At 49.2% G+C, this 27,646-nt stretch overlaps 2 protein-coding genes across 2 annotated transcripts in view; both read right to left on the minus strand.

Annotated features, from left to right (window-relative positions):
- LOC310637046 (guanine nucleotide-binding protein subunit alpha-14-like) overlaps positions 1-15,804 on the minus strand; it is a 39,210-nt gene extending 23,406 nt beyond the window's left edge. The window contains exon 1 of the mRNA XM_083357311.1: positions 15,587-15,804. Coding sequence (XP_083213437.1) covers positions 15,587-15,719 — 133 coding nt within the window. The 5' untranslated portion in view covers positions 15,720-15,804. The remainder of the gene's footprint in view (positions 1-15,586) is intronic.
- The window catches only part of LOC310635566 (guanine nucleotide-binding protein G(q) subunit alpha), a gene marked incomplete at its 5' end in the record, with an annotated part of 284,223 nt that overhangs the window by 156,092 nt on the left and 100,485 nt on the right, over positions 1-27,646 (minus strand). The window lies entirely within an intron of this gene.

The raw sequence follows: 27,646 nt of genomic DNA on the forward strand, positions 1-27,646 counted from the left end.
CATCCTGGAAACAGTGAGGGAACGGCCCCCACTACCTTGGCCCTGGCCCAGAGACCCTCCTTCTGCCAGAGACCCTCAGATCTGTCCCACTCCTGCCCAGGTCCCCATAGGCACCCTTGATGCCAACGATGTAGAGCTGGCCACGCCCACCCAGTAGGCCATACGCACTCTAGCCACACCCACCCTGGCCACGCCCACCCGGCCCCCTCAGGGCAACTGCAATGCTGATGTGGCCCTCAATGAAATTGAGTTTGACACCCCTGTATTAAGGGATGCAGAGAGTTAGAATTAAAGAAGATTGTCGGGCCTCGGGAGCCCGACACTCGAGGGGGGGTCCCTCCGCCTCCCCGGCAACCCCCGCCTGCCGCCCGCTGGACCAACCTGCCTCCTCGGGGAACTGCGTCCCTGTAGCGGCCCGAGAGACACCAGGGGCCGCGTCGCCGCCTCAGCCGCCCTCGCCCAACGCCGCGCAGCACCTAACAACGCCTGGCGGCGCGTCGGCAGCCCGGAAGGATCAGGAGGCCGCACCGCCGCTTCACCCCCCCTCGACCGACGCCGCGCAACAGCTGACTGTGCTGGGCGGCGCGGCGGCGGCTCGGAAACTTCGGGAGGCTGCGCCGCCGCTTCAGCTGTCCTCCTTCTCCGCCGCACAACGGCTGACTTCGTCTGGCGGCGTTGCGGGGGTTCGGGAAGCTCGGGAGGCCGCGCCGCCGCCAGGGTCGTCCTCCTCCGCACAGCTGACCGGCGGAGGCTCGGGCCCACTCACGGCGGCCGGGGGAGGTTCGGGACCTACGGCGGGTTCGTCGGGAGACAGGCTCCTTCCCGCCGCGGTGCCTGGGTGGCTAGGTATTTCGGGTGTAAAAGAGCACAGGGGGGTCCGGAGTAGGGCACGGCAGGGAGCTGGTGAGGGGGTGGAGCACGGTGATGGTAATGCACAAGGGGAGGCTTACCTGATTGAGCGGCGAGCAAAGGGATTTGTAGGGGTGGGGTGGGGCAGTTATAGGGAATGGGAGGGCGTGGGCGTGTTTGGGTGGAGTAAGGGTGGGGGTTTTGGGTGTGTATATAATAGCGTTGGCTGCAGATAGCGGCCAACGCTGGCTTTGTTTCTTGTTGCGGCTGTTGCATTGAAGAATAAAGTGCTTGCAGATCGCATTGGAAGTCTCTCGTTCCTGTGTTCGGCAATCTGCCCTGCTCGCTGCAGGACGAGTTTTGACAGAAAGCCAGCGTTTTCCTTAGCATTGTGGCCTGACTGCCTTTCTGCTGTGTTCCGGTTGTGCGCCATGGCAGAGGGTTCGCAAGGGGCTGCTTTGGAGACTGCATCGGAGGAGGCTGGCGTGGCCGGGGCGGAGGCGACAACCCCTCCGGAGAGGGACGTGGAGGACGTCCAGCCTGCTGTGAGGCCTAAAGTGCGGGAAGTACCACCAGCAGACCCCGCGGTGGAGTCCCAGGGTGCTAGTAGCCAGACCCAGGGGGGGGAGTGGTGGCTGAGCTCGATCCTGGGGCGCACAGGGCTCGAGCACGGATGAACGGGCCGGCCCAGCGGGGCTCCACTGGGTTGGAGGGAGCGTCGGCTGACTGATGACGACGGCGAGGAATACAGTTATTCAACCGCACCCGGGAGCCAGACTATGGACGTGCTGCGCGACAGGTTCGGAGAAGTCGGGGCACGTGACGGCGGTTCCTGGATGGCCATGGGCCCTGACGAAGACACGGGACAGTGGTCTCTTGGGGGGGCTCCCAGTCGGCCAGCAACGTCCCGTTTCCGACTGGCCAGCCCAAAGTTCAAGGTGCCTGGGGAGGGCGGCGTACGGGCTCCGTCCACACGAGCACAAGGAGGGCGTGAAGCCTGGCCAACGCCTGACCGAGGCCCTGAGCGTCCGGCACCCAGATCGGTGGGGGTGTCCCAGGCTCAGACCCATCCACCTGTTGGGCATTGGGGTCCGGGTGTGGTGTGGGGACCCTCACCGCTCACCACGACCTATGATGGGCATCCCGACCGCCTGGCCATGTTCCTAGGGCAGGTGATTAACCATCTGGACGGGTATGCCCATGCCTATCCATCACAGTGGGCGATGGTGGTGGCGGTCACCGCGTGCCTTCAGGGAGAGGCTGCAACCTGGGCAGCGGACCTTTACAGCGACCATGCCCGCGAACTCGGGGACGTGGGGTTGTTCTTGGAAGCCCTGCGCATCCGCTTCGAAGACGTGTCCCGCCTACATCGCGCGGAGGCTGAAGTGTTAGCCATCAGGCAGCGAGGACGACCGGCAGAGGAGTATGTGCTCGAGTTCCGAAGGGTTGCGGGCAGGTTACGCTCGTGGCCCGAGCGCTTGTTGGTGCACCACTTCCGGGCCGGTCTGGATGGGGCTCTCCGACGGGCATGTGTGGTGCGGGGGGTTCCTGCGCGGCTTCAGGATTGGTTCCGGGTGGCGGTGGAGCTAGATATTGGGTTACAGGACACCCGGGGCAGGCCAGTAGTGGGTCCTGGAGCCTGGAGGGCCCCGGAGGGGCCGAAGACCGAGAGCCGGAAGTCCGAGCCGGCGGCGACACAACCCGGCCCCCTACCGATACCCCGTCCAACAATCCGCTGCTTCCGCTGCCACCAACCGGGCCATCGGGCAGTAGACTGCCCGTTACCTCCGCCACGACCGGGGCCCAACCCTCCGGTGGCGCGGGTCCCGACCCCCAGGAGAGTTGCGGAACGCTCCAGAATAGCGTACCAGGTGGCTGACAAGACACCCCGAACATCAACACCGGTGCGTCCAGTGGGTCCAGCGGATGGACGAACCGACACATCCGACGGGTCTGAGGATCACGAGTACGAAGAGGACCCGATGGTAAGTGCTCCGGTATGCCCTTTTGTGCTGCCTGTGGTGTTGATAAGCCCACGAACAGGTGAGAGGAGGGAGTGTAAGGCTTTGATTGATACAGGTAGCACGCGCTGCCTCATTAGCCTGGTGATGGCAAGGGAGGCCGGTATTCCCCTTCAACGGCTCCCCAAACCTATCCGATTTCAGCAGGTAGACGGGTCCCTTTTGGGTGGAGCACCTATTACGCATGTAACGGCACCGGTGAGAATGGAATTGGGTACACACTGGGAAACTCTCCGGTTTGTCGTGGTGCCGTCTATGACGGAGGCGGTCATCCTGGGGCTTACGTGGTTGGACAGGTGGGGCCCCACGGTTTGGTGGGAGGGGGGATGCCGACACCTCCGTCTCGGGGCAGGGCCCCAGCCTCCTGCAAAGCATTCCTTCATGGGTCCGGAGGGGATTGGTGGGCCAGAGGGGGCCGCTGGGGTGGGGACTGGGCTTGACTCAGGTGCCACGGGAGTACAGCGATCTCGCAGATGTCTTCGATGAGAAGGAGTGCGATGCCTTGCCACTCCATCGCCCGACGGACTGCGCTATTGAGCTGGAGCCAGGGGCAAAACTGCCGAAACCCCGCATGTACGCAATGGCACCCCGGGAGATGCAGGAGCTTCGTCAATACATAGACAAGAACCTGCGGAGGGGGTTCATCCAGCCCGCTCGGTCTAAGATGGCAGCCCCTGTCTTGTTCAGAGAGAAGAAAGACGGGTCCCTAAGACTGTGCGTTGATTATCGAGGGGTTAACGCGGTATGTGTAGAGCACTTGTACCCCCTCCCTTTGGTGAAGGACCTTTTAGCTCATTTGGCTACGGGCCGGGTGTTCACCAAGTTAGATCTCAGGGAAGCGTACTACCGGGTCCGGATTAAAGCTGGTGATGAATGGAAGATGGCTTTTAATTGCCCGTTGGGAAGTTTTCAGTTTAGGGTAATGCCGTTTGGACTGCAAGGAGCCCCCGCGGTCTTCATGCAGTTGATCAACCAAGTCCTGCATGACCATTTGTACCGGGGGGTCCTAGTCTATCTTGATGACATCCTCATATATACATCAACACTGGAGGAGCATGTTGCCTTAGTCCGGAGTGTGCTGACCAAGCTGAGGGACGCCCGGTTATATGTGAAGCTCTCCAAATGTGAGTTTCACAAGCCCCGGTTGGACTATTTGGGGTATCGGGTGTCCTCCAACGGGGTGGAGATGGACCCGGGGAAGGTGGAGGCTATCCAACAGTGGCAGGCCCCACGAACCCGGAAACAGTTGCAGAGTTTTCTAGGCTTTGCTAACTTTTATCGACAATTTATTCCACACTTCGCTTCCATTGCCCTGCCGCTCACGGATCTACTGCGGACTAAACAGTTGGCAACATTGCCGCGGCCAGGGCAGAAGCTTGCGTGGACCACTACCTGCCAGCGGGCTTTCGAGGCGCTCAAGGCGCAATTTGCGAAGGAGCCTGTCCTACAACACCCGAACCCTGATCTACCCTACGTAGTACAGGCTGACGCGAGCGACGTGGCTGTTGGAGCCGTCCTTCTGCAACGGCATGCAACGGGAGGTTTACGGCCCTGCGCTTATGCCTCCAAGAAGCTGACGACCGCGGAGAGGGCTTGGGCTATCTGGGAGAAAGAGGCCTTCGCGGTCCGTTGGGCCTTGAGGACTTGGAGACATCTTCTGGAGGGGGCTAGCCAGGAGTTCGAGGTTTGGACGGACCATAAAAACTTGGAAGCCCTGCAGACACCCCGCCGTCTGTCCCCGAAACACGTACGGTGGGCCCAATATTTTCAACGCTTCCGGTTTCGCCTCAAGTATGTGCCCGGGGGTAGAAATTTCCTGGCGGATGCCTTATCTCAGCTACCACAATACGACTGTCGAAAAGAGGAGGTAGTACAGGCACTGGTACCGCCGCCCCGCCCGGTAGAGGAGACGGGGTACAAGGCCAATGTTGTGACGGACGGTTTCCTGCGGGTCTGTAAGGGAGCTTTGGCGACTGATGAATGGGCACAGGCGCACCCCGACACCCTCTCGTTGCGGGATGGCTTAGCTTGGCACGGGGCCAGACTGTATGTGCCTGCAGCGGCACGGGATCAAGCGCTCTATCAATGCCATGACGCCAGGCAGGCAGGTCATTACGGGTTCGTGAAAACCCTGCATCTGGCCCGCCGCCAGTTCTGGTGGCCGACCATGAGACGAGATATTGAAAGTTACGTGCAGAGGTGCCGCATTTGCGCAACCACGAAGTCCTCTACTAACAAACCGGCGGGTCTTCTGCAACAGGTGGCAGACCCCATACGACCCTGGCAGGACATTGCCATGGACTTTGTGGTCGAGCTGCCGGAAAGCAGGGGATATAACGTTTTGTGGACAGTAATAGACTTGTTCTCGAAACAAGCCCACTTTATCCCCTGCAAGGGGTTGCCTTCAGCCCGTCGACTGGCTTGGCTGTTTGTCCAACATATATATCGTCTCCACGGGGTGCCACGACGCATCATCTCTGACCGTGGGGTACAGTTCACGGCCCGGTTCTGGAGGGATTTCGTGCGTTATATTGGAGCAACACAGGGCCTGAGCTCGGCATATCACCCAAGCACAAATGGAGCTGCAGAACATGCAAACGCGGCGGTGGAGCGATACCTGCGTTGCTACATCTCATATCAGCAGTCTGAATGGGCGGATCTGCTAACCTTTGCGGAAGTAGCCTACAACAACGCAGTGCATAGCAGCACTGGCTTCTCCCCCTTTAAAGTAGTCTCGGGTTATGAATTCGTCCCCATTGCAGGTTGTGAACAGGGTGCCCCAGCATCCTGCACACCTGGGGAGTGGATGCACCAGTTGGAAGAGGTGTGGGGGGTGGCAAAGAAGGCGTTAGAGCGAGTTACGGAAACGTACAAAGAGCAGGCAGACAAAAAGAGACGGCCATTTGCACCCCCTAAAGTAGGTGATCTTGTGTACCTTTCCACGAAGTACCTGCGGCTACAAGTGCCCTGTAAAAAGCTGGGCCCCAAATATCTCGGTCCATTCCGAGTTATACAAGTGGTAAACCCTGTCACCGTCAGGTTGCGGCTACCCCCCCTCCTTGGGAAGATACACCCCGTCTTCCACAGTAGCCTGCTGAAACCTGCTACAACCGCCTCTGTGGCAGTGGGGGAGGGCGGCCCTGGGCCTGTATACGGCAACCACTATGAGGTACAGGAGATCCTGGACTCCCGAAAACGGAGGGGCCGAGTGCAGTACGTAGTGCTCTGGAAGGGATACCCCATGGAGGAGGCCACCTGGGTGCGGGATGGGGATGTGTGCGCACCACGCCTTCTCCGCGCGTTCCACCGAAAACATCCAGGGAAGCCGGGAGGGATCGAGGGGGGGACAGCAGGACACATAACGGAGCACTCATCTCTCTCCTCTTACATTCCAGGTGGGCCCCTGGTAGAGGGGGCAGCATGTCGGGCCTCGGGAGCCCGACACTCGAGGGGGGGTCCCTCCGCCTCCCCGGCAACCCCCGCCTGCCGCCCGCTGGACCAACCTGCCTCCTCGGGGAACTGCGTCCCTGTAGCGGCCCGAGAGACACCAGGGGCCGCGTCGCCGCCTCAGCCGCCCTCGCCCAACGCCGCGCAGCACCTAACAACGCCTGGCGGCGCGTCGGCAGCCCGGAAGGATCAGGAGGCCGCACCGCCGCTTCACCCCCCCTCGACCGACGCCGCGCAACAGCTGACTGTGCTGGGCGGCGCGGCGGCGGCTCGGAAACTTCGGGAGGCTGCGCCGCCGCTTCAGCTGTCCTCCTTCTCCGCCGCACAACGGCTGACTTCGTCTGGCGGCGTTGCGGGGGTTCGGGAAGCTCGGGAGGCCGCGCCGCCGCCAGGGTCGTCCTCCTCCGCACAGCTGACCGGCGGAGGCTCGGGCCCACTCACGGCGGCCGGGGGAGGTTCGGGACCTACGGCGGGTTCGTCGGGAGACAGGCTCCTTCCCGCCGCGGTGCCTGGGTGGCTAGGTATTTCGGGTGTAAAAGAGCACAGGGGGGTCCGGAGTAGGGCACGGCAGGGAGCTGGTGAGGGGGTGGAGCACGGTGATGGTAACGCACAAGGGGAGGCTTACCTGATTGAGCGGCGAGCAAAGGGATTTGTAGGGGTGGGGTGGGGCAGTTATAGGGAATGGGAGGGCGTGGGCGTGTTTGGGTGGAGTAAGGGTGGGGGTTTTGGGTGTGTATATAATAGCGTTGGCTGCAGATAGCGGCCAACGCTGGCTTTGTTTCTTGTTGCGGCTGTTGCATTGAAGAATAAAGTGCTTGCAGATCGCATTGGAAGTCTCTCGTTCCTGTGTTCGGCAATCTGCCCTGCTCGCTGCAGGACGAGTTTTGACAAAGATTTAATTAAGAAGATTTAATTTAATTATTTAAGAAGACTACTGGCAATTACTGGTAAGTAAACAAAATAAAAAGTAAATGTAAACAAAAGAGGATGCTACTGGGGATGAGAAAACCTGCAGCCAAAGGGGAGGGAGGCTTCAAGATCCTTCCAATTCTTCAGCTGAGGACAATCAAAGTAGCCATTCCGGACAAAAGGGGATTATGCTGTCCTGAATGGAAAACAAGAAAGTATCCACCATATCTACTGATACGTCCCATGATATGGGACATTTGTTCCCTCTCTTAGTATTTTGCCAAACAAATTAAAAATAGCAAGAATATTCACATTGCTAGTACATGACTTACAATGGTTCATTTAGTGACTGTTCAAAGTTACAGTGGCACTGAAAAAAGTGACATATGACCTGTTGTGATTCAGGGTCAGCCTGTGGGTTCGGCAGTTGGGTCGGACGAATCAGAGGAGGAGGGGGGTGTTGAAGACCTTGCTGAGGGGGTTGAAGATCTTGCTGATGATAGCCCTCAGGCAGGCCCCTCCCACTTGGTCACCATGGAGACCCAGCTGTGTGAGCCTGACAGTGTGGATGAAGATGACCCACAGCTGGCCCTGTTCAAGGACGCCCGACGCAGGAGGCAGTCAAGTAGGAGTAAACAGAGGAAGGCTGTGGGGCTTCTCAGAAGGAGGCAGAGAGAGGCCACGCCCCGAACTCTTTATAAAGGGAATGTTTGGGGAGGGCTGGTTTGCTGAAAGCAACCGCTCAGATAGTGTTTCAAAGCTCCTGTATCTTGGTTCGTGTCTTGTTTGTTTTTTGTAGTAATAAATTTGGCAGACGTCATTCCAGCCTCTTGCCGTTTATAAAGGGGTTGTCTTTTCTGCAGGGCCAGTAGCAGGCTGGTACAGAACATGACCGTTTTCCCCACTTACGACTGTTGCTGCACGCCCGTGGTCAAGTGATCAAAATCCAGCCACTTGGCAAATAATTCATATTTATGACAGTTCCAGTGTCCTGGGCTCATGTGATCCCTTTTGGTGATCTTCTGACAAGCAAAGTCAGTGGGAAAGCCAAATTCACTTAACAATCTTGTTGCTAACTTAACAACTGTAGTAATTTACTTAACAACTGTGGCAATGGGGCAAAATTCACTTAACTGTTTCGCTTAGCAGCAGAAACTTTGGGCTCAGTTGTGGTCGTATGTAGAGAACCTCTGCCACCATCACACACCACCACCCTGCCATCCTGCGCCATGCTCGGTTTCACCATGTCATTTTTTTCATTCAAAAATAGGGCATCGCCACTTCCTTCTTTATTCTCCCCTGACCCGTTTTGCTTTTGTGCCTTTGTACCTTTAAACAGTCATTTTAATGTGGACCTGATACAGTTCGAAATTTTGGCAGTGGTTTGCATTCTGCGCTTGCCATTTAGTTTCCGAATGTTTTGTTACCAGCCTAGGGAAGATCATCAATGGGACATCAGTAGATACGTCTTGTTCTATTTCTCAGCTTGAGAGTTCTTAGTATTTAGGGCAGCTAAAACAAGTGCAAACATTGCTTCACAAATATAACAGAGCAGGACTTTACAAAATCTTGGGGAGATTTCAAGATGTCACTCAAGTCACTTAGAAACCCACCAACCACCAAATGGAACCTAATGAAAACAAAAACAAAGAAGCTAGATACGTCTAGACCCAAGAATTTGCTTTTGTGGTTGGAACTGAACTAAATCCACATAATTTCCACATAAAGTTTCACATAAAGTCTTTTCAGCAATATAATTTATGGTGCATGCAGGCAAGGGAGAAAACAAATTGCTACTCTTATATTAAACAATTCAATGATTTTTTTTGCCTGACTACTCCAAATACTCCAGATATCTACCATAGGACCCTAGAATTAGCTGATGTTACATGTTTTCCCTTTGTCATAGTAGGTGCAGGCTTAATTGATCATCAATAGAGCTAGTAATAATAAGTTCTATTCTGTATGCAAATTTTCCACTGGAATGCAGCAGTGAACTAACCTAAACAGAGGACCAGAATATCAGGGTTCATCAACATGCGGCCTCAGACTTCTGATTATTGAAATTGCAAAAGATTAACAACACACTTCCATGTTTTACTGGTTCCTTCAAAACACAGTACTTGGCATTTGGAAAACACTGGCTTGCTCATATTTTCGGACCCCCCCTAACTTCACAAGATAGATATGCTTTTTCAAGAGTCTGAATGGTGAAGTGATGACTCTTGTCGACAATATAAGAAACAAATAAAAGGAAAGCTAATACTATTATTTTTTTCCTACTATTATATTCACTATTATTGTCTTCTTCTTGTTCTGTGCATTATTCCTATTGTATCTAAGGGTCCTCATGAGCGTTGTTTTGGGCTTGATGTATAGAGATGCTACGTGGAAGTCTCAGCCAACCTGTAGCAGAATCTGACAACTACTTTCCTTTCTTATTCAGGCTTGGGACCAGCAATGGTGGAATTATATTCACTACTAAATGTCTACTTTATTAATTCTGCACTATAGCATATTTTTCTACTGTAAAAGTTCCAGAGAGAGAGAGCTCACGCAGGCAGCAATAATAACTTATAATAAATACCATATTTTACATATAAAATATCTGGATTCAGAAGTCATTAGTTCCCTCCTACCATAAACTTCCTCTTCTCCATAGAAAATAAACTCATGGAAATACCTTCTGTCCCCACTAGTATTTTTGTACATCAAATGTATCTATCAAAAGCAGAAACAATTTTAAGTGAGGGTAATTTAACAAAAATGTATCTAAAAATTGTACTGAGTGCTATATTCACCCCCTAGTGTAACTGAAAAACCTACTGGTTTTACTGTTACCAAGGAGACATGCCGTTGCTCTCCCTTTCCTCTGAACGTTTTTTATAACTTGGAAAAAGTAATGATTATGTTTGTTTTTTGCAGACAGGAAATCCACGTCAAGACTTAATGCAACCACAATGCTCTCTCATTCATGTGATGCTGAAGTTCTGAAGGGATTAATTACATATTTCTACAAAAAATTAATAACACTGAAAATATTGAAGTATTCCTTATTGTGATGAGTTTGTGAGGTAACATAGGACAGAATATCAAGTCTATTACCATGGCATATCTGAAAACTAAGTAGAAGATGCAATCACAAGTATATTAATACTTCAGTAATTGCCAAGAAAACTCTCCTTGCCCCAGTTACTACTATCATTTACAAGTTATGCTTTTCCTACTTTATATGTCACCCTGTCACTCAATCAAGTTTGGAAGTAAAGACATCCTTCTTTGCCTAATCTCATAGTTAGAACATAATTTTTTTTTTAAAAAAAGGGATAAAAACACAACAATAATAATTCTGTACAAAAGTGATTCAGGACCCTATGACTATTGACAATAACTGAATCTCTAGCTTTTATGCCTAAATATCTACTTGCTTCTCTGTTCTCTGGAAAACTGAAAATATTGGGTAAAACCTTGCTACTCTTATTACTTGTTGTATGTGTGTGTGTGTGTGTGTGTGTGTGTGTGTGCGCGTGTCTAGCATAGTATTGTATATAGTATGTTTTAGTGAATGGACAAGCTTGATTCTGAAATGTTTCCATTTCATTGGAAATGAAGGGGGAACAATAAAGAAAATGCCAAGTCATGAAAATGAACTGCATACAAACATTGCAAATGTCTGACTATATATCAAACAAACAGAAATCACTTTCATTCAAATATATATATATATATAAATGTGCAAATTTATAAATGTATGTTCCAATAACTGTAACCAGAAATTGTAGACATGTAATCAATTTTACTAAGAAAATGATTAAAATGTGAGTGTAAATTCACTTTGTTGCTGTTTTCTTTAATTACATTTTATTTCTTTTATTTATATAGTCAGTGTACACTGTAAACTACCTTTCTCAGGAAGCGGTGTAATCAAGTGCAAAAATTAATGCAAAAAATGATATCAAATAAACAGTAACTAAAGTATAACAGCAGAAATACTTTTTCTAGTTACTTAATTATCCTGGCCCTCCAGAACCATTTCTTGGAAAATATAAGAGGGAGGACAATGAGAGCCAGTTTGGGCTAGTGGTCAAGGCACTGGGCTACAAAACCAGGAGGCAGTGAGTTCTAGTCTCATGAAAGCCAGCTGGATGACTTTGGGCCAGTCACTCTCTCTTAGCCCATGATAACAAGCCGGCCAGTCAATTCCTGTGGCTAGTGGAGCCAAAATTAGAAAAAAAACAGATTCTGCACTTGCAGGAAAACACTAGGAAGAATAAGAGGGAGGTCTTGTGCTGAGGATACACTGTTACAAATGAGGGGAGCAGGCATCAAAATGCCCACTTTGACTCTTCCTGTCCCATCTCTTGGTAAGAGGAAACTTCAGCAAAGAGCATCCTATTCACCCAAGTCCGTCATGCAGAGTTTACCTGAGAGAGAAAATCTCTAAGAGACTCACTTTCTGAGCCTCATTTTAAGAAGGTTGCACAGTGTACTGCAGAAATAAGTGTTTTGCAGAAAGCTTGGGTAGAAGGATACTCTGAAAGTATTATTTTTTATATATTTTAATTCCATTTATATCCCGCCCTTCTCCGAAGACTCAGGGCGGCTTACAAGCTTAGCAGTAGCCTTCATTCTATGTATATGCCTGCTTATTAGGGCTTTCACACACACCCCAAGCGGCATTATTACAAAGTCAGCTTAATTGCCCCCAACAATCTGGGTCCTACCTACCTCGGAAGGATGGAAGGCTGAGTCAACCTTGAGCCTGGTGGGATGCGAACCTGCACTAATTGCAGGCAGCTGGTGTTACTTAGGGAGGCATTAGCCCACTGCTCCACCAAGGCTCTGTATTACTGTTTATAATATCATGTGCCCCACCATAAGCTCCAGTTGAGCATACAAGCAACCAAAGGAGACAGTACTGAAACTTAGAGTCATATATTGCGCAACACTAACCTTACAGTGATCTAAATTGGGATAAGGAACAAAAACATCGCTAATCTACTCTTGGGCTGCCCCAGGCATGGGCTGCTCTGGAAGTGGTGGGTGAGGTAGTTGCATAGATGTGAGCTTAGATACTCAGATTCTGAGTTATATTGGACTTGGTCCCGTCACTGTGTAATAAATCTGGCAGATTCTGGGAATGGAGGTAAATGAATATTTAGGGTCTATCATTCTGTTAAACAGTTCTCAGGAACCCATCTTAAAAGGTGCTGATTGTTTTGGTTTGTGAACATACAATACAGTTTTTAATTTCAGACGTGAATTTCATTCAAAATCACTGTTGCAGTAGTAACAAAATAGAATGAGCAAATAATTAACCACAAATGAGGTTCAGGCATAACTAATGCGGTTTTGAAAGCACGATACAATACTTTACTGCTTTAATGAGGTTTAGTTGCGTCAATATTTTGATTACCAACTATTTTACCTATGCTGATTCAAATCACTATCCTCGATTTTCAATTATTTTAAAATTGTGTTGCTTGTGCTAGTCATATATGGTAACAGCAATAACTGAGTTGGGAGATAAAATGAATCTGCTTTATTTGATATTTAGAAAAGAAATACATGTTCCAAAAGATTCACTGAAAAAAGACATTATTATATGAAAAAAGCTAAGGCTTCACACGAGTTTTACCCCTTTTTTTCAAGCACTCTCAGTACTATAAAAGCTTTCTGAAACACACTAAATGGAATGTCTCCATTTATCATATCAGCAAGAAAGAATATGGCTACTGCTATTTTATTATTGTGTTTATATAAACATAAACATGTTTTGGAAAAATGGTTCACAACTCTCCTACTACAATTTTTCCTCCCTAGTTCCAAGAAGTCATTTGAAATTTTAATTAGAATATAGAGAAGTTTTTTGATTCCATGTCATACATTGGCCTATCTAACTCAGCAAGGTCAATACCCGTTTTTTTTCTTCTCTATATAGATAGTCCTCGACTTACAGCCACAACATTTCCATTGCTAAGCAAGACAATTGTTAAGTGACTTGTGCCCCATTTTATAACCTTTTATTGCCACAACAGTTAAGTGATCGTAGTTAAACGAATCATGTGATCATTAAGAAGAGGATCTAGCTTCTCCCATTGACTTTGCTTGTTGGAAGCTGGCTGGGAAGGTTACAAATGGTGATCACATGACCCCGGATCAATGCAACTGTCATAAATATATGCCAGTTGCCAAGCGCCCAAATTTTGATCGTGCGACCATAGTGATGTTGCAGCGGTCTCAAGTGTGAAAACTGTTCATAGCTCACCTTTTTCAGTGCTGTTATAACTTTGAATGAATGGTTGTAAATCGATGACTCAAAATACATTTGTCTTTCACCTGAACTACTTCCCATCCTTAATGACCATTTAAGATATTTTGGACAAGTAGAATATCCATGCTGTTAAGCAAAGTGCTACTAGCTCCCACCTATCTGCTAATGTCCTTTCCCTGGAATGTCTCTGGGCATTCTATGCACCTAAAAAAAATTTAATTTAATTTTTTAATTTTAATTCCATTTATATCCCGCCCTTCTCCGAAGACTCAGGGCGGCTTACAAGCTTAGCTAGTTGGAAGAGAATAGATGAAAGAATCTTTTCCTTCCCTAGCTATATTTTTTTAGCTGCTGAGTTTGCATGATGCGTAGGGCAGTAGGGAGATCAGCAGAGGGACAGACTTTTTTTGGCCCTTTGCTTTTCATGGTTTCAGATTTGGCAGTAAAACGGCTTGTCGGAAAAAAAGAATGCCTTGTTGCTAGGAGGATCATCCAGAAATGATGGCTGATGAAGACACAGGCTGCTTCTCTACTTGCGCGTAGAGCAATGATCCCAAATCATTGCTTTCACTTCATCCTTAGACTGTCAGTGAAGTTATTAATTATACCAGTGTTAAAGCTTATTTATTTCAAGACTACCTAAGAACAACCTCGATGTGCATAAAATCTCTTAAGCATCGTCACTCCTTACTGTGGAGGAAAGTCAGATGCCTGACAATGATCAGAAACAGAGACAATAAAGGTGGGATAACAACCAGCAAGGAGGCCAGCAAATGTCAGGCTGGCACAATTTCTTCTGGGTCAAGAATGGATGGATACAGACAAGATCACAGACATCAGGAATAGTTCATAGGCTGGATGTTTGGCTTCTGGAATCCCATACTTAAAGAAGGAGGTGGGAAAGATGCGAGGTGGGTCTGTGGCTTTAAGGTGATTGTTTTCATTGGGACCACAATAAGAACTTCATTCCCTCATAGCTTCCATTTAAAAAATTTCCTTTAAAAAAACACCATGCAGAGAACCAAGCTGTAAGCTTAGCAAAAAGTGCAGCCTGGTGTTACTATTGTGTGTGGGCATCCTTCCTCTGGGCTGCTTTTAGTTTTCTCACATTAATCTAATGGTTTAATCTAACGGCTGCAGAATCAAGGCAGACGATCATTATCAACTGCATGCTGGCTGAACCATCCCCAAAATAAACTCTGCCACTCCTGGCTATCATCATATGGCAACAACCTTGGGGACTGGATTTATCTCAGTAGTGGCTTGCCAAAGTCACACGGTGGGTTTCATGGCTGAACTGAGTGCAATGTCCAGGTCCAAACTGAATACTGGCTCATGCTACATAGGAACAAGTAGATGTGTCGGTGTTCTTGCACCAGAATAGAGATAACCCCCACCCAGAAAACCTCAAATCTTAGTGATAAGATGCAGTCACGGCAGAAGAATAAATTGTGCAAACGTGGCAAAGAAATCATACATAAGTTATGTACATAAATTCTGCCCACATTTCATTACTTCCATATAATGTAAACTGGATTTCAAAGTCTACTCAACAGACTATAGCATTACTCACCTGTTCTAGATAAAGAAGCCAGTCGCTGCCCCTCCCAAACAATTTCTGAATAAACTTCCTGTATTCGGCTGCCTGCCTGTATCTCAGTAAAGTGAGGTTGGAAATAGTCTTAAGTTCCCTAGAAACATCTGCACCTTGGTCTCCAGTTCTGCCCCTAAAATGGGGAATATATGACCCGATTTACTAGTAATTTTATTTAAAATAAACATTCTAAATTAGGAATAAGCACATTTACAAATCTCGGCCACAGCGACCAGGCTAAAATCCCACGGCAAAATAATACCAGCAACTCCTAGACAGAACCTCTTCCTTAAGCACTGAGGGGATCCCGCCCTAAATCCCGCGATCTGGGCACGGGTGAGCCAATGGTTTCTGCTCCTGCCCTCGGCAGGTTCTTGATCTGTCCCCAGATCGCGCCTGAAGCGGGTCCCCAAGGCTGACCCCCCCACACACACACACCCCCTAGGCAAGCCCAAACCCAGACAGGACGGACGGAAGGGCCGGCCGGCTCACCCAGCAGCAGCAGCTTCAGCTCCTCGCTGAAACGTTGCTTGTCTCGGCGCAGCCGCCGCTCGATCTCCAGCCTCAGGAGCCTGCTCGCCTTCTCCTCTTCGGATAAGCAGCAGCAGCAGCACTGCCCGCCCATGCTCGGCAGCGCCCCGGGGAGAAGCCGGGCTGAGGGCGCCCCAGGCTTGGGAACTTCGAAGATCCCGCGGGTAACTCGCCGCTTCTTCCCCGCCCGGCAGAAAAACAGATCGAGCCCCTGGAGGGCAACGGCGGGAGGCCGCAACTCCGGCTATAATCGTCAGGGTAGTCGGCTTGTCTCGGGGAGAACGAAAGGCGCTCAGACGGCGACCGAGGCCACGCCCCTTCCCCCGCGTTCAGTTCAGTTCTCGGGTAGGAGGCGTTCCGCTTCGGTCCCAAAACGGATCTGCTTTCCCTTTGCTGCAAGGGAACGTTTGCTTTCTTTGCTACTACGGGTGAGCAGGGGGGTGCAGGGGGGGGGCCGGCCGCACCGGGCGCAACATCTGGGGGGGTCGCATTAGATGCATTTTACTTTAATTACATCAGTATTTTCATAACAAACAATACATGTGCTTAGGGGGTAAGGGTTTCTTTAACTAATCTAGTGGAAGAGACTCGAGTGCTAAAATCCACGGGTTAGGGGGGCGCAAATTACTTCCCTTGCCCCGGGTGCTGACAACCCACGCTACGCCACTGCGGGTGAGGATCCGGCGCCGTTCCGGAACGGCAGATCCGTTTCCCACACACACACACACACCTTCAGACGCTCGGGATGAAAACCCGACAATCTCAAGGTTAGCTGCGGTTGTCTTCCGTCCAGGCGCACCCTCGCAAATCGCTCTCGTTACTTCGGGGTCGCTTCTTCCCAAATGTCAGCGTGCCGTCCATTTAAACGCACCGAACCGAGGCCTTCGCGTTATGCCACGGCTTACCGAGCAATTTACCGTTTGACAGAGTTACCCAGCGAATTGTCTCTAAATCAGCGTTTCCCAACCTTAGGAACTTGAAGATGCGTGGACTTCAACTCCCAGAATTCCCCAGCCAGCATAGCTGGCTGGGGAATTCTGGGAGTTGAAGTCCACGCATCTTCAAGTTCCTAAAGGTTGGGAAACGCTGCTCTAAATCATGTTTTAACAAGCCACAATAGCTGGCTTCGTGCGACGTGTTCAAGCCGAAGCCAAGCCACGCTATGGATTAGAACCAGTTTAATTTATGCTTTGCCACTCAGTGGCATGGGGGGGTGGGGGAGGGGGTTGAGGGGGAGGACATCAAAATGCAAGATGATGGGTGCAGCGTTGTGATCCAAGCTCCATATCCCTGTTGTCCTGTGCACATACAAAACAGGCAGAGCTTGGGTTGTGATCCAGTTCCCGCTATCTGGCTGGTTTTGATCGTTTGGGGGAAGCTTTGGAGGAACCCTAATGTGTCTTGTGTCTTAATATATTTGATCCAGATTGTTATATATAGGTCATTAACCGTGGTTCATGATTCGACGATATGTGTGAAGCGGATCGTTAGATTCAATAAGAACTATCAAAGCTGATTGGGGGAAAAAACAGCTTTTTGAGCTAGTAACTTCACAACAAATCTTGCTCACCTGTTCAGTGAGCTCCAGTTGCTAGCAGTTGGTGGTCATTTCAGGTCTCTCTCCAGGCAGGAAAAACAAACTTCAAGGAGCTGAACTTTTGAACTTTTACCTGTTGGGTGGATATTGCCTTGCACACATTGTGCTGAGTCTCTCTCACAAAATGTTGAAAAGCAGAATCCCTGGGACTACCACAGACCGACAAGAAGTAATAATAACGTCAACATACAGTACTTAGTCCAAGAAAACCGTGTTTCCTGTAAGGGGGCTTGAAAAGGACTCACTCCATCTGTCTGTGTGTCTAGCGCCAGAAGAACTCTTTGTAAAGTAAACTAAACAGGATGAAATTTCATGGGGAAGGGGAAGCCATAGAAAGAAAGAATGAGTTCAAAAAGCTCCAGATCTGGAGAAAAATATTCCAGAAAAATTCTCCTAGTGCAATGGTGGCGAACCTTTTTGAGACCAAGTGCCCAAACTGCAATCCAAAACCCAGTTATGTATCGCTGGGTGCCAGGTGAGTGTGGCCCGTTGGATGGGCGTGGCCAGCTCTATGTTGCTCTGGTGGATGGGGCAGTGGGCAGGAGGGCATCTTGCTAAGTGAGTGGGGGGTATGAGCCCCGCAGCTCTTCCAAGAGGAGGAGAGTGGGGAGGAGCTGTGCTGGGATTGGGGCTCCTTGTGCCTTCCGCTGCCTGCCTGTGGTGTTCTGCTGAAGATGCTGTGGCTATGCTTCCCTGGCAGGGCAGGGACGTGTTCGTGCACGGGGATGAACATAGGGCTGCTGCCTCACTTTCTATGCCGTTCCAGGACTGGGCTGGACTGGGCGTGGAGCCTCCTCATGGCTTCTTCCCCCATGGACATCAGGAGCACCCACACCACCTACCACTCATCCCAGGGCAGCTGCCACCGTCCTGCGCTCTCCAGCCCGTGACCGGCCAGCCGGGTGTGCCGGGATGCCTCCCTTTGGGCTCCCTCAGCCTGTCCCCCCCATAGGCAGCCCTGCACCTGTCCCCAGCCAGCTCTCCTCCTCTGTCCTTCTGCTCCTGCTGCGGGTGGACCGCAGCTTACCAAGCCAGGTGGTGCCTCTCCCTGCAGGCATCCTCAGGCGGAGAAGCCAGGCAGCCACGGCTCTTGCTCCCCTCTGGCCTCCATCTGCCAAGTTTGGCGCGCCCAGCTGGCCAGCGATGGGCTGAAGAGTGCAGGATGGCAGTAGGTGCCCCGGGACGACCGGTAGCTGGGGTGGGTGCTCCCGATGTCTGCGGGAGAAGAAGCGGCAAGGAGGCTTCACGCCCAGTCCAGCCCAGCCCCGGCATGGCATGGAAAGTGAGGCAGCAGCCCCACGTGCATTGGACCCAACCCTCGCAGAGCGCCCTTCACCCGCCTCCCCAAACTGGTTCCTTACCTCCACCCGGCTTGTTCTGCGGCCTCATGGCAGCGGCATTGGGCAGGAGGTGGCAAACAGGGCTTGCTAACAATTGAGCTGCATTTGCCACCCTTGGAGCCGGTGATCAGCAGGGCCCTGTCACAGGGGGATTTGGGGGCATAGGGGTGCAGCCCTATGAAGCTCACCTTCTTCTTGCCTGAGCTGCCCAGATACACAGCCCCGTTGAGCGACTTCTGCGGTGCCAGCGGTGGCGGCGCAGAGACTGGTCACAGGGGCAAGTGGGACAGCCGTGCAAAGCAGAGGCACTGCCCAGGGCCGGGGGTCAGGCAGATTGTGGGTGCTGGCAGTGCTAGCACCGGCACCCACAATCTGCCTGGCCTCCCCTCCACTCCAGCCCCGGGCAGCACCTCTCCTCACGCAGCTGTCCCGCTTGTGTGTGCAATCGGCCTCCCCTCCGCCTGCTTTACGCAGCTCCTCCTGGGCCTCCTGGGCCTGCCGTTAATCCTCCCACCACCATGCAGGGTAAGATTGCCACCACCACCACCGCCCAGATGCCCTGGCCACCCCCAAGCATTTTTTTACTAACCTGCTTTCAGCTGCATTCTTTTTCTCCATTTGCTTCTCAACCTTTGCCACATGTTTGTGGGAGTATGGGTAAAAAAGAAAAAAAAGTTCCATGAGACTTTCTGACTTCTCACGATATCTCACGAGAAATTAGAAAGTCTCATGGAACTTTTTTTTTGTCCCACAAACACGTGGCGAAGGCTGAGAAGTGAATGGAGAAATGGAATGCAGCTGAAAGCATGTTAGTAAAAAAGCGCTTGGGGGAGGCCAGGGCATCTGGGCGGGGGTGGGGGCGGCAACCTTACCCTGTGCGGTTTCGGCAGGTGTCTAGCAGGGGGGGGAAAGCAACAGGCCCCGCCCCACCCTTCACATGAACGCTCTGCTCCCACCGCTCCTCCCACCCCCCACCGCACCTTTTTTCCAGCTCCAACGCGTCACTTCCTTCACCGCTGTGTGGGACTGAAAATAAAGTTCAATCAAGCAATTCCAACTTTGCGAGATCTTTTTTTTTCCCCACGAGAAGTTGAAATTGATTGATTGAACCTTTTTCTTTTTTTTTGCACACGGCGGTGGAGGCCTACGACTGGGGTGACGGCATGCATGCCCACAGAGAGGGCTCTGCGTGCCACCTGTGGCACGCGTGCCATAGGTTCGCCACCACAGTTTTAGTACATTCCTGTCAAAGAGGCAGTTGAGCAGTGACTCGGAATGTTGCTGATTGCTCCATTCTAAATGCCCCTCCCTCTCAATCATGTGATCCAGAGAGGAGGTATGTAACCTGCTTTGTTCCTCAGAGTCTTTGCTGAAACAGATACACAGAGGTGCAACATGGTACCTCAGTCCACAGCAGAAAATGGAACCACTTCCTAGGAACACTGTTGGCAAAGAGTTAGAAAAAAAAGGTTTACTCCACCTTTTTTATTCTTTTCAAACCCAGCAAAATCTTTGTAAGATAAGGCTTTGGCTAGTAGACAGACTTAGTATAAGGAAGTTTCTGATGTGATTGAACTGGCTAGATATTATCGTATTTTTCCGTGTATAAGACACTATTTTTTTCCTGCAAACACCCTCTTCAAAAATCAGGTGCATCTTATATATGGAAAAATAATGGTAACCTCTGCAGTCCAGGGCATGCCTGTGTGGGTTGCCATGCCACCTGCTGCAGGTGTCAAGCCCCTGTGAGCTTGCCACTAATGGGAGGGGGGACGGGGCAAGATCTTCGGCTGGCCAAACTTGCGGATTTGCTGGCTCAGCTGTTCAGTTCTCCGCCGAACAGCTGATTGGCACAGAGAGCGTCTTATACAAGGGTGTGTCTTATAGATGGAAAAATATGGTATAATCTTATGACATATTCTCCTGGTGATCTTCAAAAAAAGTTGTAGCTAGTTACTTCCAATTAGGATGAGAAATACTTCTTATGGGGTTGCTGATCTACAGCCTTTACTTTGCTTTGATTCCACTCTGTTGATGATTAGAACACTGAACTCTTCTCTTGGGTATTCAAGTTCATACTCTTTCCAACTCAGCTAATGGTCTTCTTGTCCTCACCCTCCCTCCACCCATTACTATATATATTTTCACCTTAAATCATAATTTCTAGAGGAGGTTGAGGATGAAATTTGGGAAGGGATTTCTTAAACTGGATTTGTTTCCAGCCAGTTTACACATGGGAGGCTAGCAGTCGATGGCTACAGTGCCGAAAAGCCTATAAAACTTATTCTTGTTCTTACTGTTTATTTTATTACTCATACTTTTATTTTCTTACTCTTTTTTTCTGCAGGCTGACCCTGCTAACCTTGAAAGGAAAGTGTGATGGTGATATAGTATGGGAATTCCCCAAACTCTTGCTGCATTGTGATCCATACTGAGGCAATATTAGCTCATTTAGTGAAAAACATGGTTGGGCCTAAGGAAGTGCAAAGCTGGAGGGCCCTCTTTCTGGGAATCAGGTACAGAAGGTGGGGTAAAGGGCATTCTTTCAGAATTGAATTTGCAACTGAAGATGGCTAATTAAAGTCGCTAGTTTTCTTGAAGAAAACTTTCCAGTACATAATTGGTAGACATTATTGATCCCAGGAGTATAGAGATGATGAGAAGTTAGTCTCTTTTCCTGTATTCAATCCTGCCTTGTAGGACTTTCCCCCGCCCCCGCCCCCACCCCAATCCACAGGTGCTGCCTTTCATTTACAGATAAATAAACTCCATCTATTCTCAATATTTAGTAAATTATGTGATCTGATTCCACAAATTCCTATTTTGCAAGCTTCATCCTTGATGTCTTATCTTCAGTACTGCTGATTACTCTTTGATATGCTAAGAGCAAGGGTGCCCTTGGCCTAACCAGGATAATCTGGTAATCAGACAGTGGTGACAATGAAAGAACTGGAACAGTTCATGGGTGTAACTGGCTATTTATTAATATCAGACAGTCTCTTATATCGTACACTTAGGAGCTATAAGTTACAGGTAATCTATGTTTTATATACAGAATGCAAATAAGAAGAAGAAAGTGCCAGTGGTTTTGTTTAAGATATTCTATACATTGGTCTAATAAAAATATTAGACATTGACTCTTCCCCAGGCTAGTATAATTAATTTTGCTTTTGGGAGTACTGCTGTTATGATGAAAATGAAGGTGAAACAGGCTCTAACATTCAATGCCTTATTGAACAGTGTTATACAGTGTTATGTACTGGGCTTTTGGAATATCAGCATCTGCTCTGCTGGGGAACCAATGGTTCTCCAGCATCTCAGACAGGATGGCGCCAGTCCTGCTATTGGTCAACTTTGGGCGGCAAGTATAGCTTCAATCTGATTGGTTAATACCATAGGGCCTGGCTATATATTGAGGCAGGGTGAATCCAATCTCTCAGTACAGTTTCTGCTTAAATAAAGTATGTGTTCATCTGTACTCCTCTGCGTGTTCTCGTTCCTGCTCATCAGAGCCCACGACATAATATTGGCGACGAAGGTGGGATCCTGCTTCTTCACCTGAGGGCTGAAGTCACGAGGGGATGGCATTACTCACTGGAGGGAAGAGGCATCTTCCCCCCCTCTCTAGCCAGCTAGTAAACTATGCTAGTGGCTGCGTGCTCAGAGGAAGCGTTCCCTGAGACTTGAAACAGGATCCAACTGCAGAGCAGGAATTAAGGAAAAATGCCAAAAGTTGGCAAACTCAGAGAATTCGACATCAAACATCCAGAAGATTGGCCGTCTTACCTCTCACAGGTAGAAAATTACCTACGAGCTAACCAGATAGCAGAGGAAGGCCTAAAAGCTGCGACATTGCTGTGTGTATGTGGGCCAGCGACTTTTGATTTAGCTGAGAACCTCTTCGCACCAATGCCCATCAAAGCAGTATCTTTTGCTGACCTGAAGAAGAAGCTGACCGGGAATTTCCATCCAAAAATGTTGGAGATGGCCTGGCGGTTTAAATTTGACCAACGAGTGCAGCTTCCCAGTGAGACAGCATCCGAGTTTATCGCGGGCCTAAGACAGGCCGCACGTCTCTGCAAATTTTCAAATTTGGAGGAGCGTTTGAGAGAACGACTCGTCTATGGACTATGAGACAGAACTTTGCAGCAGAGACTATTTGCCAGACCAAACCTCACGTTCGCTGAAGCACAAGATGAGATCATGGCTGATGAAGCAGCCGGAGGTGCAGTACAAACTGTACAGCCCACCAAAACCCCAAAGATAGAAGTTTCCATCCACCATGAGGTCGCCATTGGCACCAGAGAATTGTCTGAAGAGGAGGAACCCGTAATCAACAAACTCCAGAGACAGTCAAGAGAGCAAAACCACCGAAATCAACAAAGAGAGAATAATTACAATGCAGTTCTCTTACCGAGATGTAAAGGGTGTGGAGGCAACTACTCCTGTGCAGACTGCAGATTCCGTTTGGCTACGTGCAGGGCTTGCGGGAGGACCGGGCACATCGCGGTGGTATGCAGGGCTCGCCAGAGAGACAGGCCACCCAAGCACCAGTCAGAGGAACTGACTAGGAAAGGTACTGGGGCCCTGGGTCCAGTCAGTGTGGGGTTCTTCAGGAGCCGGAGAAGCATTTGTCACACCGGGGCTTGTCGCCCCCTTAAGCCTAAACTTAAGCTCTCAATACAGCTACAAGGAATTCCATGCAAAATGGAATTGGACTCTGGCTCGGTGGTCTCAGTTTTTCACAGGACACATTCAACCTTGTTTGCAGATGCAGCAACCAGTGGGCTACATTAAGACTGTCAGACATTATTTTAACAGATTTTCAGAATGCTCGAGTTAAAGTTAAGGGTGAAGCCATGGTATTGGTGAAATACATGGCTTAGGCCCAGGATACTTGCAGGACCATCTGCTGCCGGGAACGACTTCCCATCGCCCAGTGCGCTCACACAGAGAAGGCCTCCTCAGGGTGCCATCGGGTAGACAATGTTGGCTGGTGACCCCCAGGGGGAGGGCCTTCTCTGTGGGAGCACCAGCCCAATGGAACCAACTCCCCCTTGAGCTTCAGATGGCCCCGGATCTCCGATCCTTTCACCGCGGCCTCAAAACACTCCTTTTCCATCAGGCTGACCTGGACTGACAGGGATTTTAATTATGTTTTTAATTTTTAACTTAATTTTAATTTTAATTTTAATTTATTCTACTGGGGCCATTAATTTCTTTTTAACTTTTGTATTATTGTATTTTATTGTTGTTAGCCGCCCTGAGTCCTTTGGGAGATAGGGTGGCATATAAGTCCCAATAATAAATAAATAAATAAATAAATTTAAAGGGTTTTTGGGGCACCTGGATGTCATAGTAGTAGAAGGGCCATAGAACAAGTCTTATAGGACTTGATTGGTTTGAGGCTTTGGGCATTCAAATAACAGGCATTAACCGGACACAGACGGCAGATCTCAAGGCTGTTTGTGAGGAATTTGCAGATGTGTTCGAGTCAAAACTAGGAACTTATACAGGGCCACCTATCTCTTTTAAGTTAGATCCTAACTTGTTGTTCCGATAAGAGTCAAACCTCGCAGAGTTCCTTTTGCCGTAAAACATAAAATCGATACTGAAATCGATAAATTAGTAGAGCAAGGTGTATTGCAGCCTGTTGATAGGGGGGAGTGGGAAACTCCTATTGTCACCCCACTAAAGCCCAACAGAGAGATTCGCATTTGTGCAGACTACAAATGCATGATAAATAAAGCTTTAAAGCAACATGCATACCTGGTCCCAATAGTCAGCCATATTCTAGCCTCTTTGCAAGGGGGCACCATTTTTGCTAAACTCGATTTAGTGCAAGTGTATCAGCAGCTGCTGGTAGACGAGGCCACAGCTGCGGTTCAAACTATAGTGACTCATAGAGGAGCATTCAAAGTCAAATGCTTGCAGTTTGGGGTTAGCGTTGCACAGGGCATCTTCCAAGGAATTATGGAGCGTACACTTAAAGGAATTCAGGGTGTCTGTCCTTATTTTGATGATGTTCTCATTGCCAGGGAATCCCCAGAAGTATTGGCCAACAGGCTCAGGGCTGTGTTACAAAGGCTACGCGATGCGGGCCTCAAGTTAAAGAAAAACAAATGTAGTATTGGGGTTTCTTCAATGGAATTCTTAGGTTTCCGTATTGATGCTAGTGGAATTCACCCTGCTGAGTCAAAAGTTAAGGCCATCAAAATAGCTCCTAGGCCACAATCAAAGGCAGAACTGCAAGCATTTTGGGGCCTCCTGAATTTTTATCACACATTTCTCCCTCATAAGGCTGCAGTAGCTGAGCCCCTCCACAGGTTACTTGATAAAAAAGCCCCTTGGAAGTGGACTGAATTACATGAAAAAAGTTTCCAGAATCTAAAGGCCCTCCTTTCAGATAAGTCCACTGTCACTCATTACATTGAGTCTAAACCTGTTTGCCTTGCATGTGATGCATCTCCCTACCGGGTGGGGGCAATCTTAAGCCACATTGAGAAGAATGGGGAACAAGTTCCTATTGCATTCTATTCTAGAACCTTATCTGCGGCTGAGCGTAATTATGCACAGATTGATAAAGAAGCCTTAGCCATTGTGGCTGCAGTCAAAAAATTTCACGATTATTTATTTGGCAGGGATTTCACTGTCTTCACTGATCACAAACCCCTTTTGGGCTTATTCACCACTGATAAGCAAACTCCCCACATACTGTCTCCAAGAATGCTGAGATGGTCTATATTTTTGGCTGCTTACAGATTTAAGTTAGTTCACAAACCTGGAAAGGAAATGGACCATGCAGATGGCCTCAGTAGATTACCACTGCCACTAATGGATCCTGATCCAGCCCCCACTGCTAAAATATTGTCTATTCAGGATCTGAGTTTCCCCTCCATGCTGGGGATATTGCTGCTGAGACTGCTACATGTAAAGTTCTGAGCAGAGTATTGTCATGGGTACACATGGGCTGGTCGGAAAAAAGTCCAGGCCCTGAGTTCCAAAGTTATTTTGTCAGGAGACATGAATTGTCTGCACACAAGGGTTGCATTTTATGGGGCAACAGACTTATTATTCCCACAACTTTGAGGGACAGAGTCTTACATTCCTTACATGAAGGCCATCCAGGCATTGTACGGATTAAAGCGTTGGCTAGGAGCTACCTGTGGTGGCCTGTCCTGGATCAGGCTGTAGAGGATCAAGTTCATGGTTGCTATACCTGTCAGAGGTCTAGGCCGGAAATGCCTCAGGCCCCAGTTCATAGGTGGGAGGAAACACATACCCCCTGGTCCAGGGTTCATATTGACTATGCTGGGCCTTTTCAAGGACAGCTTTTTATGGTAGTAGTGGATAGCCACTCAAAATGGCTGGAAGTAGTTCCAGTCCCTAATATGACTACTGCTAGGACCATCCAGGTGCTGAAAAACTCTTTGCAATACATGGGTTGCCTGATGTTTTGGTTTCTGATAATGGGGCTCAATTCACTGGTGCTGAGTTTCAGGCTTTTCTCAGAACTAACCTCATCAGACATGCTACGTCTGCACCATTTCACCCCTCTACGAATGGACAAGCTGAACGCATGGTGAGGACAACGAAGGAGGCGCTCAAGCGCATCATCACAGGTGACTGGCATCATAGACTGGCAGATTTCTTGCTCTGTCAACACACTACACCCTGCACTGCTACAGGAAAAAGTCTTGCTGAGCTTCAATGGGGACGGTGATTGATTACTAAACTGGACAGGTTGCATCCAGACAGAGTGGTATACGAAGCCTCTAAACCTAAACCCCCGAGGGGGCTGCAAACAGGTGATTGGGTTTGGGCCAGGAACTATGGGCCTGGAAACTTGTGGGTTCCTGGTCAGGTGGTCAAAGAATCCGGACCCCTATCTTACAAAGTGGGGTTGGAGGGAGGGCGACTGCTCAGAAGGCATATTGACCAACTTAGAAAAAGATTCCCAGAGCAGTCACTAAGTGAGGACTATGGTACAAGTCCCTCCCAAAGTCCTCAAGTTGGCATCCACGCCAGCTCACACCAGTACCACCAGGGTTTTCCTTCCTCAGTGGAACTTGATCCAGAAGAGGAGCATGGCACCTCAGAAGTGCAACATGGAACTCCTGACCAGGCAGGAGCCCATGGGAAGAAGCCAGCCAGAGCAATGCAACTCCCCTAGACATAGGAGCTCAGGGGGACATGGGTCTACCCAGCCCACTGGGTAAGCTGGTAGACCCCAAAGTGACTGGAACCCCTAGGCACTCATCCAGACCACATAAACCCCCAGCATATCTTAAAGACTATGTTGTAAAATAAACTGATGTGTAACTGTATGACAATCTGCTACTATCTACAGAAATTGGGGGCACATTTAACTGCTGTATTGCATGCTCATTGAGACGTTGTTTTATCTCTTTGTAGTATATTGCATTGTCATATCGTTGTTTAATATCTTTGTAGTCCACTCTACAAGACATGTCTGAGAAGGTCACGTAAGGACTTCTAATTACCTTAGCTTACAAATCATCACATTTAGTATTGTTTAATATTATTCAGTTTGGGCCTTGACAATTGTCAAGGGTATTATAGTCTGATCTTAGGAGGGAGGGGTGTTATGTACTGGGCTTTTGGAATATCACTACATCCAGCATCTCCAGCATCTCAGACAGGATGGCGCCAGTCCTGCTATTGGTCAACTTTGGGCGGCAAGTATAGCTTCAATCTGATTGGTTAATACCATAGGGCCTGGCTATATATTGAGGCAAGGTGAATCCAATCTCTCAGTACAGTTTCTGCTTAAATAAAGTATGTGTTCATCTGTACTCCTCTGCGTGTTCTCATTCCTGCTCATCAGAGCCCATGACATAATATACAGAATAATAATTGATCTTTAAATTCCTGTCATTTTAATATTCTATCTATCAATATTTTAACATTTTAGAGTATCAGTGCATTTTAGGTATATCCCTAAAGGTAGTCCTCGACTTATGACTGTAATAGAGCCTGCTCATTATGATAAATTGTGATGCTTGTAAAGTGGTGACTGACTGATTTTACTTTGGGGGGGAGGGTGGCATTTAGCAAATGTAC

Source organism: Vipera ursinii (genome assembly GCF_947247035.1).
Source record: "Vipera ursinii genome assembly, chromosome: 2".
Taxonomy (NCBI): domain Eukaryota; kingdom Metazoa; phylum Chordata; class Lepidosauria; order Squamata; family Viperidae; genus Vipera; species Vipera ursinii.